The sequence below is a fragment of the Pelodiscus sinensis genome, chromosome 7 (assembly GCF_052426305.1).
Source record: "Pelodiscus sinensis isolate ZL-2025 chromosome 7, ASM5242630v1, whole genome shotgun sequence".
Taxonomy (NCBI): Eukaryota; Metazoa; Chordata; order Testudines; family Trionychidae; genus Pelodiscus; species Pelodiscus sinensis.
Genome location: NC_143058.1, coordinates 75,411,726 through 75,428,136, shown reverse-complemented (window position 1 = coordinate 75,428,136; position 16,411 = coordinate 75,411,726). Strand labels below are relative to the sequence as shown.

At 44.1% G+C, this 16,411-nt stretch overlaps 1 protein-coding gene across 6 annotated transcripts in view; it reads left to right on the top strand.

Moving 5' to 3' along the window:
* The window catches only part of ORC2 (origin recognition complex subunit 2), a 34,482-nt gene that overhangs the window by 11,248 nt on the left and 6,823 nt on the right, over positions 1-16,411 (top strand). For all 6 annotated transcript variants that reach the window (XM_075934297.2, XM_075934295.2, XM_089779892.1 and 3 more), the window contains exons 7-14: positions 2,133-2,190; positions 4,564-4,733; positions 6,048-6,146; positions 7,185-7,294; positions 8,868-9,000; positions 9,541-9,637; positions 13,114-13,260; positions 14,684-14,855. In XM_075934297.2, coding sequence (XP_075790412.2) covers positions 2,133-2,190; positions 4,564-4,733; positions 6,048-6,146; positions 7,185-7,294; positions 8,868-9,000; positions 9,541-9,637; positions 13,114-13,260; positions 14,684-14,855 — 986 coding nt within the window. The remainder of the gene's footprint in view (positions 1-2,132; positions 2,191-4,563; positions 4,734-6,047; positions 6,147-7,184; positions 7,295-8,867; positions 9,001-9,540; positions 9,638-13,113; positions 13,261-14,683; positions 14,856-16,411) is intronic.

Sequence of the window (16,411 nt, the reverse complement as noted above, 5' to 3'; positions counted from 1 at the left end):
CCTCTAATATGGGAGCTCTAAGCAATCGTACTGCTCTCTTACATACAGTGCAACTCCTCCTCCGTTTCTCCTCTGCCTGTTCTTCCTGACAGTTTATACCCTTCCATGAAATTGCTCCGGTCATGTGAGTCATCCCACCAAGTCTCCGTTATTCCAGTCACCTCATAGCTCTTTGATTGTGCTATGGCTTCTAATTCTTCCTGTTTGTTTCCCAGGCTTCTTGCATTCGTGTACAAACACCTTAGATAACTAGCGGGTTGCCCTACTTTCTCCATACGAATCAGGGGACCTCCTTTGTTGCACCTTTCTCCTTGTGTTTCTTCCTGGTATCCTACTTTCCCACTTAACTCAGGGCTTAGATCACAGCCCTCTGATGAACCTAGTTTAAAAGCCCTCATCGCTTTATTGTCCACTAATTATGGACACCAGATTGAGACTGAAGCCCATTGTTGGATACAGGGACGTTTAAATGCATTTAATTGATTATCTGTATATCTGCTTAAAATTTCAGTGGTTACATGCTTACACGCGGGGTGGCAGCCAGCTCTCCACATATACTGGCTCCTGTCTGCTGCCCCATGGACAGCAGCTAGCCCCCTGCGAGCTAGACTAGGAACCCATGTAGTCGTTTGGGTAACCAGTAAGCTCATGCTTATCTGTTGAAACATCTGTGCTCTTACATCCATAGTACAAAACAGGTAAACTTAATGCATCAGCAATGCAAGTTTTCCCTGTGATGTCCCCCCAGCTTGTTTCAACTCTGAACTAGATGGACAGTCTAGAAATAAGAGGGTTGTTTAATTTCCATAATTCAGTTGGGCTTTGGCACCTCTGTTAAACTTACAGTAGGGAAGAACTGCTCCTTGGGACGTTTATGAAGTGAATGCTGAGAAATAAATGAATGTTTGCTTATATAGCACCAGACTGTAGTGGGGTGCAATGCTTTCCAAGCATATTTAAAGTGCCATTCTAATCTGAAAATTGAATTTAAAAGATGGCATCATGATTCCATATGTAATTTAAACAGTTTTTTAACTTACTGCAAACTCAGCCTGGCATCTTGAGTCCAGCTGTGTTCTCTCTGGCTTACTTACCAGTACTAAGAGTCTGCAGTTGGAACTTGGTTAACAGTTTTTGCAGTGGAACCTAGCTCTCTTGCAAATCTGTATTGGCTTTGCTTGCAAAGAGGAATATACAATTGAGGCGGGGGGAACCCTCCAGACTTGCTACACAAAATGGATTGATGCAACTGTACATGCACAGGCAATTGGACTGTGAATACACATACATAGTCACTTTAAGAATAGATATGCATTGTAACTGTTCTGCCAACACCAAAAGCTACAAAAATAGTCTCAAAACCTCCCAAGATTCCGCTGTGGAATTGTGTTTTATATTGTAGCAAAATTGCCCTTAGAAGTCCCTTTTTTCTGATGTCCTGATAATACGCTGTACTTAACTTGATGAGAAGGTATGGGTGACTCTTTTGTGTGTTCCATAGTTAAACTTTCTTGGATGCAAGAGACATCATCATACTGCCTTCCCCCACAAAACAGAAATGCCATTTAACAGAGTTAAGTGAATAGTGACTAGACAAGACGGCTCACTGCTGCTTGGACACATTAAATTGCTGCTGGGTTTCTCAATCCAGCCAGGCTGTTGTGAGTGCTCTGGTATGTTTTGCTAGTTCTTATTGGAAATCCAAGTGCCTTTTTGGTGAGTAGAATATGTGACATAGAGCGTTGTGGTTCTGTCTGGCAGAAATGTTACAATGTCAACCACTTCCATATGGTTCCTTCAGGGGTAAAAGGTTCTGAATTTTCAGCATTCTGGTTGGGAGTCGTAAGGATCACCCCCTCTCTTACGCCTTCACCCCCCTCCCTTCCCTTCTGTCAACAGTTTAACCTAGGGCAGTCCTCTTTGGGAATCTGGCCCCATGTCTTCAGGGTTTAGTGAATGGTCACCCAACACAAGGAACTCCCTCTCCCAAGCACAGCTTCCTGCTTCTGCATTCCCAGTTCCCTGGCACCTGAAAGAGAGAGCTTAGAAATGAAACCCACGTACCTTGCCTGGCAGAATGCTGCTACTAGTATTGCATGTGTGTCTTTGTTAACGTATATGTGCTCTTGCAGAGTAAAAGGAATGAATTTGTGTCCACAACGCCATACAGGCTCAGGAAGAGATTGACAGGTAAGGATCACTCTTTGCTGTATGCTCCAGCTGACAGGAATACTGTAGCACTGATAAGTAAAAGCTCAGGGCTGATCTCAGTGTTTGTTACTTATAGCTTGCTATCTGACCTCCATTTGCCCTATGGGTTCTTCAAGAATACCATTGTCTGCATAAAGAATTCAAGTCACTGTGAAGTCAAAATAGCATAACAAAACAGCCATCTTTACTTAACCAATGTTTGGGATACATAGTCCTTTCACTGCAAGATACTGTTGCTAGGGTGTTCGGGCGTGAGTGGCTCCTAATCTCATCTTTCAGTGACTTTAGCTGAGCAGGTAAAATAATGTGAATAATCCCAAGTATGTTGATGCTTTATTAAATGTGATGGAATTCAGTTCTTCTGTTAAACTCGATAATCTCTGTTCACTGTAGGCTGGGAGTTGTGTCAAGCCTTAATTACTTGAACTGGTTTAAGAAGCTGTTAAGAATTTTTCAGTAGTGGCTGGGATTTGAATAGTCTATATCTACAGTAGGGATATTAAAGTGCATATATTTTGGTAAACAGGTACCCACTGAAATTGTCAGCGGATACACGTTTACATGTGAGGGGTGGCGGCATGAGGCTCTGTGGGAGCTGGTACGTGTGGTGAGCCGGCGTAAAAGCCAGCTCCTTGTGCATACCAGCTCCTGTCTTCCCCCACACCCTGCTGTTACCTCTGTATCAGAGGCAGCAGCATGGGGGGGGCGAGTGGCTCCCCAAGAGCTGTTGCTTGCTTGTGCCGCCCCCGCCCCCCCCCCCGTGCTGCCGCCTCTGATACAGCGGCAGCAGTGTGGGGAAGGAGTCTGCGTGTAACTGTGAAAGTTAACGGATGAGCCCCAAGCTCATTGGTTACCCATTTTCACTTTCACATCCCTAATCTATAGTAGATGATGTCCAGTCATTGATTGGTTGCAGGATCAGTGAGAAAGATTTGCATGTTGTGTTTTTACTTGTTTCAGCATGTGTAAGAGAGTAATTGAGCTGGGACAAATTAGTTTTTAATCTGACAAGCTCAGTTGTCAGGATTTTCTTCATCTGTAATAATAATATGACCTTTCTAGTAAAAATTCCCTTCTAGAAAGATTGTGTAAACCATACTTTGGGAAGTTTATAGAGTACTATAATTCAGAAAATAAAGGTGTCTCTTACGTTCTTGTAATTGTGTCTTTTAGTGTGTAGTTTTAGATTGTCAGTGGATTTGCTCTTTGCATAAAGGTAGCTAGTCACTTTTTAGACTGAGGGTGAAATTTTCAGAGGCTTGTATGTGACCATCAGTGGCTCTTGGGATCCTGTGTACCTAAATTTCATTTTCAAAAGTGATTTAGTTTTCTAAACCATTTGTGCTTTTGAACATTGTGCTCTTAAAAAAAACCTACCGCTCATTAACACTTCAAAGCTATGAAAGAGAAAAAAGAATCTGGCTCAGGCTCTTGAATGAATTGATTTGTTAATAAAATTCTCACAGCAGAGGGTTGTGGGTAGTGTGTGTGTGTGTGTGTGTTGTGACGTGAGTCAGACCTCCAACTTGTATTTAGAGGGCTGGCAGGTAGAACGTACCTCCTTAGGCTGCCTTCCCAGATCCGAAGCTGGGTGTGCCGCCTTTTCCATAAGGATCAGTTTGAGGCAAAGGTGCCTGTCCCTTTGAGTTCTGGCCTTAAGTTTGGTGCAGTGGGGACAATCTTGAGAAGAACAGTGTTCTCCAAGACACGTGATACATTGCAAATGTCCATCCGAGATAAGAATTGTGTGTCTACAGGAGGTGCAGCATTTTAAGCCCTGGGATCCAGGCATGATGAAACCTTTTTTTTTTTTAGTAACTACAACTATCTATCTAATAAATGATGAAAATGGTAAATGAGGTAGAGAACTGCAGAGGTCTGTCTCAGGCCAAGGATGATTGAGAAGGAACTGGAGGGTATGGACCGTGCATGTGCAGTGCCAACTAGCACAGCGCGTGCTGGTTTGTTCCATGCACGTGCGGCCCGGCAGGAACTGCTACAAACTTTCTGATCCAGGTGCTGGGATGGCACCAGGACCAAGCCTAGAGCATCCACGGGGACCTCTCGAAAAAGAAACATGGAATCCTTCAATTTCCTTTACAGCCTCACATTGAGGCATGTGCCAATTTGCAGAGCCTTACTAAATAATTGGAGAAGGAGAGCAGTGTGCATATTTGTAAGTCTCTGTAGAATAGATTTCTCTGACTAACACTATGGCTATGAAGCCGGAGTAGGACTTGGATGTCTGAAAGAGTTTAGATCATGTGAAAGAGGAGACATAGGCTGCAGGAAATGTTTGATAAGAGTTCTCTGTGAAAAGCTATTACTAACTCTCAAACACTTTCCTCTTAGCTCCAAGCATGCATTCAGACAGCGAGAGTGACTATTCTGCTTCATGCTCTGAGGAAGAGGAGCACAAAGAAACCAGAGATGTCATATTGGACCAAAAGGCCCCAAATAAAACTAGAGCAGCTCCTACTTCAAAAAAAGCTCCAGCTAAGAAACTGAAGGAGGAAATGACTGTGAGTTATGGAAGAAATACAACCCTGATAGGATTAGGAATTGGTTGGTGACAGTAAAATCCAGGCATACAGTCACAAGTGGTAAAGAACTTGCTGACTAAGTTCAGAACAAAAAGATTTTCGCAGCTCCCATTTACAGAAAGGGAGACCACCTAGATTTTCCAGCTGAAGGTTTGTGCATGAGAGGAGAAGCTAACCCGTTCCTCATTGCTTTCTGATACTCCCCAGCTGTCACCCACAGATACCCCATGGTGTTGATGAAGAAATAACCTCATCTAGCAGCGAAAAAACCATGCACCTTTTCTGCTCTGATACTTAGCTTTGCATGGTCTCTCCAGCATCAGGGATTCCAGTACCATCTAAATTGCTCCCTCATTCTGCCATGCAGGAAGCATATCTCTGCATTTTCCTTCTCTGAAATTGGGCAACCTGGACATCAGTCTCTGCCCTTCGGGGAGACTTTTAGCAGAGATGCCAACCTTCCGTAATTTTCCATAATACTCCAGTTTTTTAGGTTTAGATCTACTAATTTGAAAATTCATATTTCTATTTTAAATGGTTATTTGCCATTGCTCAGGTGTGATGGGAACACTCAGTAGTAGCACTGCAGCTGCGTGGGACATTCTTTTCTGCTAGCCTGTGTGTGCTGACAGTGCACTAATGGCCTGATAGGGAGGTAAGCCACACCGATTGTTGGTGGGGCTAGAAGGACTGGATTGATCACCCTGCTGGCGTGCTCTAGAAGATACTTAAGGGTACATTAACGTAGCCTAGAAAGGTCCACATGGGTCAGTTTGAACACAACATGCTGCCTGAGGTGATGAGTCCAGCATCCGAACCCCCACTATCAATTGCCATGGCTATCTCCTGTCAGGCCCTCACTGGAGAGGAGGAGTGGTAGGAAAAGAAGAGCAGGAACATGAGAGGGGAAGATTATTCTGGGAAGAGGATCCAGACTTGGCATTGCCTAGGAATTACTGGCTGTAGGTGGCATAGGGGACCAACTTTCCTATGTCTGGTCCCCATTTTCTCCCTGTTTGGGGATCCAGTTTCAGCTTCTCTCCCTTGCCAACAGATGAGGGGTGGGTCCAAGCATGGATAATTCCTAATTCCTCCTAAATCTTTTTATAAACATTCCTAAAAGTCTGAGTGAGGTTGGCATCTATTTTAGGTTTTTCTCATCAGTCCTGTCCCCTCTGAGCAAAGGAGCAGGGGTGGCTGTAGAGTGGTATCCTAATCTAGTAACATCAATCTCTAGGGGTGGCAGAGAGCCCACAGAACCTGCCTGAGACTGACCTTTGTCTGCCTTTTCAGAGCAACCTTGTGGAAGAATACTTTGAGGCACACAGTAGTTCCAAAGTTCTAACCTCTGATCGAACCCTTCAGAAGCTGCAAAAAAGAAAACTGGATCAGGTATAGTTTTTAGCAGAAGAAACAGTTTTCAGAATGAAAGGCCTTGTCTTTGGGGGTCCTTCCCGACCCAAAATTTCCTATTGTTGCTACTACCAGTTCAGCTTTACTAGTGATAACAGTGACAGGAGTCTTAGTGTAGACAGTGTTCTAGCAGTCCATTGGTGTTTGAACTATTATGCTTTGTATAGCTGCTTTGAGTAGGGTCAGGTGACATAGTGGTTAAAGTGCTGTCTCCTTTTCTGCTCCAGTGCTGAGAAAGTGGTAGCAACAGTTGGGAAACTGTTTTGGGGTGGGGGAAATGTAGAAATGTGTGGTAGATGCAAGCGAATAAGTCAGGTAAATGATGCATTTGCTGGAATTCAGAATGCAGGGGAGGTAGAAAGGGATGATAAAATAAAGGGCAGCAATGAAGTCTGCTACCAACCTGGGGCAGCTGGCCTCGGCCTTGCCAGAAGACAGAACATTGGGTAGCTAGAACCTTGGTCTGACACACTATGGTCATGTTTATAATACCACGTTGCCTTTAACTCACTAGTGACTGAACTAATGCAAACCACATTGACAGGCACTTTGGTCTTGCCCGGTGCCAGTGGGTTTGTCTGCTGGGTTACACTATGTTTCATTATTGCCAGAGCATGCTGGTGAAAATCCAGCTGCTGATGCAGAAGGAGCTATGACTCTCTCGTCAGTGGCGGTATGCCCAGATGCTGTAAGAGGAGGCAGAATGAGATGTGACCAAGATGCAGGACAGAGCGTCAGCCTTGGTCCCTGCCTCAGATTGACCACAGATTTCTGTATAAAAGTGGTTCAATCACATGACTTCCCATCAGCAAACCTGGGCTAATAGATTCCACTGAGGTATCGAGGTTTAATTTATTAATACTGGTAAAGCACGCTAATCTTTGGATGGACGGTGCTCTTGAAGTGCAGTATTTATAAATATTCAGGTCTGCAGGCACACATTTAGATACCTGTTTCAGTCATTGTCATCAGCCCTAAACCTAGTATGACTGTCCTATTCTCCCCTGACCAACACAGCAAACATTACTTGTGCTCCTGAACAAAGCTTCCCCTGCCTTCATTGCTGAACTGAAGGAACTAAACCAACAACATGAATCCCTGTTTTCCAAATGGATGCTGCAGTTACAGTAAGTATTCCTATGGTTTCCTCTAAGAAAAAATAATAAACATTAGTCCCCCAACAAGCCATCAGGAAAGACTCTGCTAATTTAAATCACTGTTTCTGAGAGAGGTTATGGAATGATACATTGTCTGAATTCGAGCCAAGGTTGCTGGTTAAGTAGATGTAATTTCTTACAGCCTGGATAAATCATCTCTGAGACAAATTGTGGAAAAATTGACTGAGGTGAACAGTCTTGGTTTTTAGGGAGCTGTAAGAGCTCATTAGTATATTTTTATAAACAGCCAAGAGTATGGAGGGGGGAGGAAAGAGGGGCTAGAGCATGCAGGTGTGTTAGCAAACCAGCAATACCAATCCCATAGAATTTGGTTTTCTTCAGTGGTGTAGTAGTGACCTTTTTAGTTTGATGGATCTTGATAGTGTGTGGATGCAAAAAGAAAAGTTCTGAGTCTATTGACTGTAGGAATTCAAATTATGCATATTGTGGAGGCATATTTCCATTACATGAAATACTTGGAGTACTTACTATATGATTCCATGGTGCTTTACAGAAAACAAGGTCCTTGTCTCTGGAGGATTTGATTCTTAACTGGGACAAAGGATACAATAGCTTGTAGCTCAGAAGACAGCAGGTGGAGATGTATGTGAAGAGATCAGTGTTAGAAGGCTTGGCCAAAAGAATGTAGTGCAAGGAGGAAATTGTCATAGTTCATGCAAAGTGATCATAGTTCATGCAAAGACAATTCTGGGCGTACAGGATTGTGAGAAAGGTGACATGCTGGTGGGGGGTGGAAGATTCTATGTGGGGGGGGGAGTAAGAGCAACACAAGTTTTTGCAAAAAATATTCTCATTGGGTCTCATGGGCTTGCATTGAAGTTAGTGAAAACTGCGCACAGCACTTGAGATCTGGCTCTGCTGCCTCTTTCATTGATTCATCATTCTTCCTTTGAGCCCTAGATGCTTTACTTCTCCTCATAAGAGGTCAGTGATGTGCAGTGCCCTAAAGTATCCTTGTATCTACTTGTCTTTCATTACAATGGACCATTACAGGTTAAACCACAAGTATTAGAATAGAATGTCTTGATCTTGAAACCATGATCTTTGACCTCGCTAGAAAAGACACATTAGAAGCAACTGGTAGGCTTATGCTTGTTGTCTTAGAACAGCTGTGATTTATGTGAGAGCTGAATATAGTGTACCTGAATAGCTTGGTTTAGGGACCTGTGCAGTAGCTTTGTGAGCAATTGCCCTGTTAGTCTGCACTGTTTCAGAGGTCCTAGAATTTTCATGCTTATAGTCTTCAGACAAGTGTCCCTTTCTTGTGTAGGATAGCAAATTCCCAGGTCCTGAACATACCGAAAAACACTTCTTTTCATTATGTGGACCCACCATACGTGCTCATTTTAAACCCTCTACAAACTGTGTGACTTGCTGGTTGCAAGCTGAAGTAGCCTGGACTAGACTGATTCTTTAGAATTGTAAGAAAAAGGGATCCAATTGTTTCTTGTAATGAAAAGAGATATGTGAGATTCTAAAAGGACTTGTCAGTTTGATTCCTTTAATCTATTCTTTGCTGCAGCCTGGGGTTCAGTATTGTACTTTATGGACTGGGCTCAAAGAGGGATTTATTGGAGAAGTTTCGTACCTCTCTGCTCCAGGATTCTGTTCATCTTGTTGTCAATGGCTTCTTCCCCAGCATCACTGTGAGATCAGTAAGTGTGACAAGATTGTGAGGCTTTAATGTTGCTGTTTGTTATACGTCATAGAACCATAGAGCTGGAAGAGACCTCAGAAGGTCATCAAGTCCAACCCCCTGCTCTAGGCAGGTCATTAAGTGTAGACTATAGGAAACATTCCCTGTCTCAAACACAGACTCCTCAGTGAATAGCTTTCCCTGGTCTCCCTTCTCCTTGAGTTTAAAGAAACTTTACCCACTCTCTGAGGATTTGTTCCTGTTCCAGTCACTGACGTCCCTGCACAAATGCAAACCCTCTGGTATATATGAGGTATCCTGAAATATGCAACACACTTCAATTCAAGCAGGAACAAGTTGTATTGGAGGAACAATATGCCCTGCTTTGACTACCATAGGGATTTGCATCATGTACAGCTAAACTGGCAACTGGTTACTGATGGCTGGAATTGGTACAGGTTCCTGGTGTTAGGGAAGACCCAGTGCTTAAGCTTGGGGGCTTAGTCCCAGTCTGAGAAGGCCATTACAATGACAGTGATATTGTACTTTTCTGTTACAGATTCTGAATTCCATAACTGAGGAAGTGCTGGATCATGTGGGGACTTTCCGCAGCCCTCTGGATCAGTTAGACTTGGTTGTGAAAAGATTTAATGAAGGTAAAGTAGTTGAGCAGATGCCCTAAAGGTTAGAATCTCTATGGTCTTAGAAAAGCTTTAACAAGCCTAGTGCCTTCCTTGAAATCTCATGTATTTCCCACTTGCTCAATTGCAGTCTGTGTCAGCTCTTCTTCTGATAGTTGTGTAACTGGCTCCCTGCTTAGACTAGCTCCCGCCTGCCACCCTGCACTGCTGCCTCTGATACAGACGCAACAGTGTGGGACAGCAGCAGCCCCTGGCCACAGGGGGCCTGAGCTCCCTATGGACAGAGGTTGCTCTGGCATTTTATGGAGCAGCCTCTGTTCACAGCGAGCCCAGGCCCACTGCAGAGAGAGGCTGCTCTGGTGTCCCATCTGCCCCCCAAACTCTGTGGAAAGCTGTGGTGGGGGGAGGCAGCCGATATGTGTGAGAAGCCAGCTTCCTGTGTGTACCAGCTCCAGTGTGTGTGGTTGTTTGGATTAACCGATAAGCCTGAGCTTATCAGTTAGTCATTTAAAAGACTATACGCTAACATCCCTATTTTGTTCTGTTTCCCATTATGTGATTTATTTTTTTTTTTTTTTTTTGGTGGCCCTTATGGAAAATATACATAGTTCTCCAAATAGATGTGAAAGTGTTCCAGAATGAACCATGATATGCCCACAACTTGAATACTGCATGCAGATGTGCTCACCTCATCTCAAAAAAGATATATTGGCATTGGAAAAGGTTCAGAAAAGGGCAACAAAATAATTAGGGGTTTGGAATGGGTTGCATATGAACAGAGATTAAAAAGACTGGGACTTTTCAGCTAAGAAAAGAGGAGACGAGGGGGATATGACAGAGGTCTATAAAATTATGACTGGTATGGAAAAAGTGAATAAGGAAAAGTTATTTTACTTGTTCCCATAACATAAGATTGAGGGGTCGCCAAATGAAATTAATAGGCAGTAGGTTTAAAACAAACAAAAGGAAGTGTTTCTTCATGCAGCACACAGTCAACCTGTGGAACTCCTTGCCAGAGGATGTTGTGAAAACCAAGAATTTAACAAGGTTATAAAAAGAACTAGATACTTTCATGGAGATTAGGTCCATCAATGGCTATTAGCCAGGATGGGTAGGTATGGTGTCCTTAGCTTCTATTTGTCAAAGGCTGGAAATGGATGACAGGAGAGGGATCATGTGATGATTATCTGTTTTGTTTATTCCCTCTGGGGCATCTGGCATTGGCGGAAGACCAGATACTGGGCTAGATGGACCTTTGGTCTGACCTATTATGGCCCTTCTTATGTGTTGCCATCTTGTGTGAACTGAGTGCTTGGAAATACAGCATTCCTTTTACTCAGTTTTAGCATGTGAGCTGAGACATGTTGCCAAAGAAAGGTGAGAAAATGTATCTTCTGACAATGAGAACGAGGTCTGCTCTGTTGAGTGCTTAATCTCTTCACTTTGTTAATTGGAGGAGTTTGGGCCATATTTCTCATTGGCTGCAGGTTTGTTGATGGATAAAGCCTATGTTCCGTTCTAAGGTTTTTGTATGGGGGTACTAGGGAAGAGGAGGTTCTGTTTGCCTGAACAATACCCATTGAAGCCTATAGATATAGAGCTGAAAATTTGAAAATAGATTGAGTCCAGGTGTTGAAATACTACTGATCTCTAATGGGAGATGGGTGCTGAGCTCCCTTAAGCTCTTTGAAAAACCCTGGACTAGGAGGCTGGTCAGACTTCAGTGGACCTTTGAATGTACCAGGTGTAATGGGCTGAAAGAGACCGATTTTGTAACTTAATGTATGCAGACCCTGTATTAACTATGACTCTTTTGAGCAAACCAATTAGGAAGTGGGAGTTCAGGTTCCAAAACCAGTGTTAAATAAGTAATAAATACAGAGTGCTTGTGGAGTGCTACACGTAACATTACAGCTATATGTATATATGGTCCCAGCAAGGGATGTTAAATATCAGTTAATTGAATAGTTGATTAACCTCACACATTCTTATTGGTTACTCGACTATTCTCTAGTCCCTGGGGGTGGGCCTGGCAGCCAGTGTGCTCTGGCCCCACTCCTGAGGAGCCCCCTGCCACTCCACACTGCTGCCTGTGATACCGGGCAGCAGCGCAGGGTGGCAGCAGCCCATGGAGGTGGGTCTGAGCTCCCAGCCCTGGCGTGAGCTGTAACTGAGCTGAGCTGCCTTCCTGCCTGGCTCCTAATACACTTTAAATGGGTGGGTCCCAGATCCAGTGCAAGCCAGAACTCAGCTGGGCTGCTGGCCAGCTTGCCAAAAAATGTACTGGCGGGGTGAGAGGAGGGAATGTGTATAGTCTATACAGCATTAACCTGTAAGTAGTTGATTAACCAATAAGCAAAAACACTGTTGCATCTGTAGTTCCACTGGCTACATTTTTTGTTTCTGTGTGTGCATACATTATGTTGCCATCAGAGCCGTAGCTCTTTTTTTTGTTTGTTCATCTGTCTTTGTACTTTCCTACAGAGTATGAGTAGGGGGAAAGGCTGCCTGGGATAGGCAGCCAATTGTAGCTATTCTTATGCAGCATCATAGGTACAAAACTACAGCTGTCTTGCTGTGGAATACACAGAGTCATGGGCAGTTGAGTTGCTACTTGGTTTCTGCACAAAAGGAACTTGTAATCAGTTAATGGTTTGCCCCGGAGTTCACTGATCTCCGCTAAGCATGTTTCTTTGGAAGCTTTAGCAGCAACAGGCCAAGTTTTAAAGTTCACCCACTTCCATGTTATATGTGTTTAAAAAGTCCTAGAGTTCATCTACACAGCAGCTAAGAAATTGCTCAAGCTGGCTTCTAAAAATAGCAGTTTCCATGGCAGCCAGGACTGCCCAGGGACTCAGGCATGCATGTACTTGGGCAATCCCCAGTGCCAAACTGTTGTGCTCAGGTTAGCACTGTTCTGCTTTACAGCACTGGGAATAGCATCTCCTAGCTGCTGTGCACACGTACTTGTAGAGAGCTCCTTGAAGACCTAATGAGAGATTTCTGTTGAAGTCAGTGGACTTTGGATCGGATTACCATAATGTGGAAGGGTTTTATTTGCTCTTTCACTTGTGTAATTTAGAAGTAGCTGTGCTTAAACCCCTCTCCTAAAATAAATTCATATGGTCTAGAGAATCAAAACTAGAGGATATTAAAGCTTTACCCCAAAAGAGAAACTTCTGAAACAGTTATGAGCAAGTGAAGGGGGTGGGGGAAGAGGTTATCAAATGGAAACTGCAGAGATGGTATGATGTGGTGTGAGCATGTATAAACTATTACAGGTGCTCTGAAATACAGACTGATTGTCATCTGCAGGGCTTAGTAACCTAAAGGAGAGGAAGGTCCTCTGACCCTGGAGTGATGGACAGACATCTGTGGGGGATTTGAAAGGACTGGCTTGCTCTCAAGCTCAATGGAAAAAAGAAATTACTTCACTTAATGCAGCTCCTTAGTGTGACTGTTCTCTTGCTGTTTTTCCCCCCTCTTTGTAGATCCTTCCTTGGAGCTTTATCTCCTCATCCATAACCTGGACAGCAAGATGTTGAGAGGAGACAAAAGCCAGCAAATTCTTGCACAGTTAGCATCCTTACCCAACATCCACCTCATCGCTTCAATCGATCACATCAATGCTCCGCTCAGTGAGTCTCAGGACCTTGGTTTCCCCAACTGTGCACTCAGAAAAAACACCCTTCTGGGATTGTTAAATGCATTATGTATATTGCTTGCATTTGTCTTATTTCTGCCCTGTGTGTGCATATGGGGCTGTACAAACACATGGCTATAAATGCCAATCACGGTCAGATTATCTATAGTGTACTAATGCTTCGCTGAACCACCAGTTCAGACATCAGTGTGCAGACTGGTGCTATATGATAGCTTCTAACTGAAAGTGAAATGGAGAAAAGTGTGTGTGTGTGTGTGTGTGTGTGTGTGTGTGTGTGTGTGTCTAAAAACTCTTTGGTGTAGGAAATGTTTCATTCTGAGTATAAATGGCACAGTAAAAAATACTATTCTATATAAATGAGGATTCTCTAAGCAGTGGTTCTCAACCATGGGTACATGCACCCCTGGAGGTACACTGAGGTCTTCCAGAGGATATGTCAAATCAGTGTTTTTCAACTTGGGGGTCATGGCATGGATTTAGGGAGGCTGCAAGTGGTGGGTTGGTGTTAGGCGGTAGCAAGCAGGGCATGCCTCATGGGCCTTGAGAAACTAAATTACATGCTTCAGCCTCATGCAGCAGGTCTTGAGCATCAGGGGTCTGCAAAGATTGAGACTCACTGTACTAAGGCTGTGCTGCTGCATTTAAGCACTAGACCTTAAGAGGGTTTATATCAGGGGTGGGGGACCCCTCCAAGATATTGGGAAGCGGTCAAGGGCCACACTTTTCTGTGGAGATGTGGGGTCTAGAAGGTGGGTTTGAGAGGGTGTTTGGGTGAAGGAGGGGGTTGTGACTTGGTGCAGGAGAGGATTCTGGCCTGGGGGAGGGGTGTAGAAGGGGGTACAGGTTCTGGGAGGAAGTTGTGACCTGGGGCAATGAGGTGCAGAGGGTTTGGATGGTAACCTGGGGTGGGAGTAGGGGTGCCAGAGGCAGGCTCTGGCTGGGAGGCGCTTACATAAGCATCTCCTAGCCTGCAGCACCTCTTAGGCAGGCTGAGATCCCTGCCTGCTGTAGCCCCAGACAGCTTGAAAATACAGGCTGCTCCCTCCATGTGACTCGCAACTCCGGGTGAGGGAAGAGGCTCGCGCTGTCCCCAGCTCTCAGCCAGCCAAATGGAGCTGAGAGATTGGCCTGTTTCCAGCTAATAGGAGCTGAGAGGTTGGGCTGGGGGTGCAGAGTTTACACAAAGCTTCTCCCCTCCATGCAGAGCAGAGAAACATGGGACTTCACTTTAAACTGGGGCAGCTGCATGGGGTGGTCCATGGGCAGGATCCAGTGGCTTGGCAGGCCAGATCTGGCCCCTGGGCCGTATTTTGCCCAGACCTGGTTTATATTCTGTGACTCTGCAAACCTAAATCTGCAGTCCTGTCTATCCTTTCTTCCCTTTTGTGTGTATTTAGTGTGGGATCAGGCAAAGCAAAGCCTCTATAACTGGCTCTGGTTTGAAACAACTACTTTTAGTCCCTACCTGGAAGAAACCTCCTACGAGAACTCGCTCTTAGTACAGCAATCTGGGTCTCTGGCTCTGAGCTCCCTAGTGCATGTCTTGCACAGTCTCACTCCCAATGCAAGGTAAGATACTATTACATGTCATGCAAGTTCCCTGATTGTGCTAGGTGCTGTGTGTACATGTAGTAAGAGCTTTCATCCTAAAAACCAAGATTCTCCCCATACAAATCAAAGTGGAGATATGCCCTCTATTGGTGCTTCTGGCACCACACACACAACATAGACTCTGTGGCTAGGGACATGGTCTATTCTAACAATACTGAACAGCTTGCTTTTGTCCATGGAAGAGTGTGCATGCACACGCACTTGGCAGTCATCTATTGGGTGGTGTGAGGTAACAGCTAAGATTTTCAAAATCTTCATCTGAAAATCCTGCAGGGGAAAATGAATTCAAATAAGAGAAACTTATAAAACAATGAAATAGTCTAGTAGCACATTAAAGACTAACAAAACATGTAGATGGCATCATGAGCTTCCGTGGGCAAAACCCACTTCTTCAGATTACTGGAGTATTAAAAGTCCAGGTCCAAGAATAAATAAGGAAAGGGAGGGGAGGAAGAAGTGGGGGGGAAGAAAGGAGAAAAAAGATTGTTCAAGTTACAAGAGGCTGATAAGAACAATTAGCACCTCCTTTGTTTGGTTAAGTCATTAGGATGTACAAGGTAGTGTGTAAGCCAGCCCATATCTCTGTTCATTCCAATCTGATAACTTCTTTTACAAGTTTAATTCTTATGTTCCAACCCTTCCCTGTGTATTTGGCTTGTGGAATTGGCCTGAAACAACACAGTGACTTGGAGATCCATTAATGAGTGTCCAGGCAGATTGAAGTGTTCTCCAATAGGTTTCTATGTGTTGTCTTTTCGGATATCTGATTTGTGTCCATTCATTCTTTCCCATAGAGCAGGGGTCTCCAACCTTTTTAAGTACAAGATCACTTTTTGAACTGAAGTGCAAGCCAAGATCTAGCTCACAGCCAGATACCCTGGCCCTGCCTCCTTCGTGCCCCTTCTCCAAGGCCTCGCCCCTGCTCACTCCATCCTCCCACCCCTATTCTCCCTCCTTTTCATCAGGCAAGGGCAGAAGGTTGGGGGTGCAGGCTCTGGTCTTGGTTAAGTCATGGGTTCCCAAACTTTTTGACACAGGGACCAGTAAATCCATTCACGAACTTTTGGAGGGCTGGTAACGGTCATTTGCATATTCATCAATCAGATGATGAATATTCAAATAAGTTGTTTCTGGTCCTCCCAAACCCCCCAGTGCCAGCTTTAGCAAAGCTTGATATGGTCACCCACAATATTCTTGCCAGCAAGTTAAGGAATATGGATTGGATAAATGGACTGTAAGACAGACAGAAAGCTGGTTAGACCAGGGTTTCCCAAACTTTTTACTTTAGTTGGAACCCTTTTTTTTTTTTTTTTTTTTTTTTTCCTCCAGTTCTATTTTTTGCAGCCCAAAAATACAAACACATAAAAAACAAACTGAGAAAATACCAGACATATAACATGTCTGGTATTTTCTCATTAGGTAAGTTGTATTATTACTAGATGTATCAGTTCGTAGTTTCGAACTGCCTGGCTGGTAAATGTGCTCAGGCTGCATGAGTGTGTCTACCAGCCAGA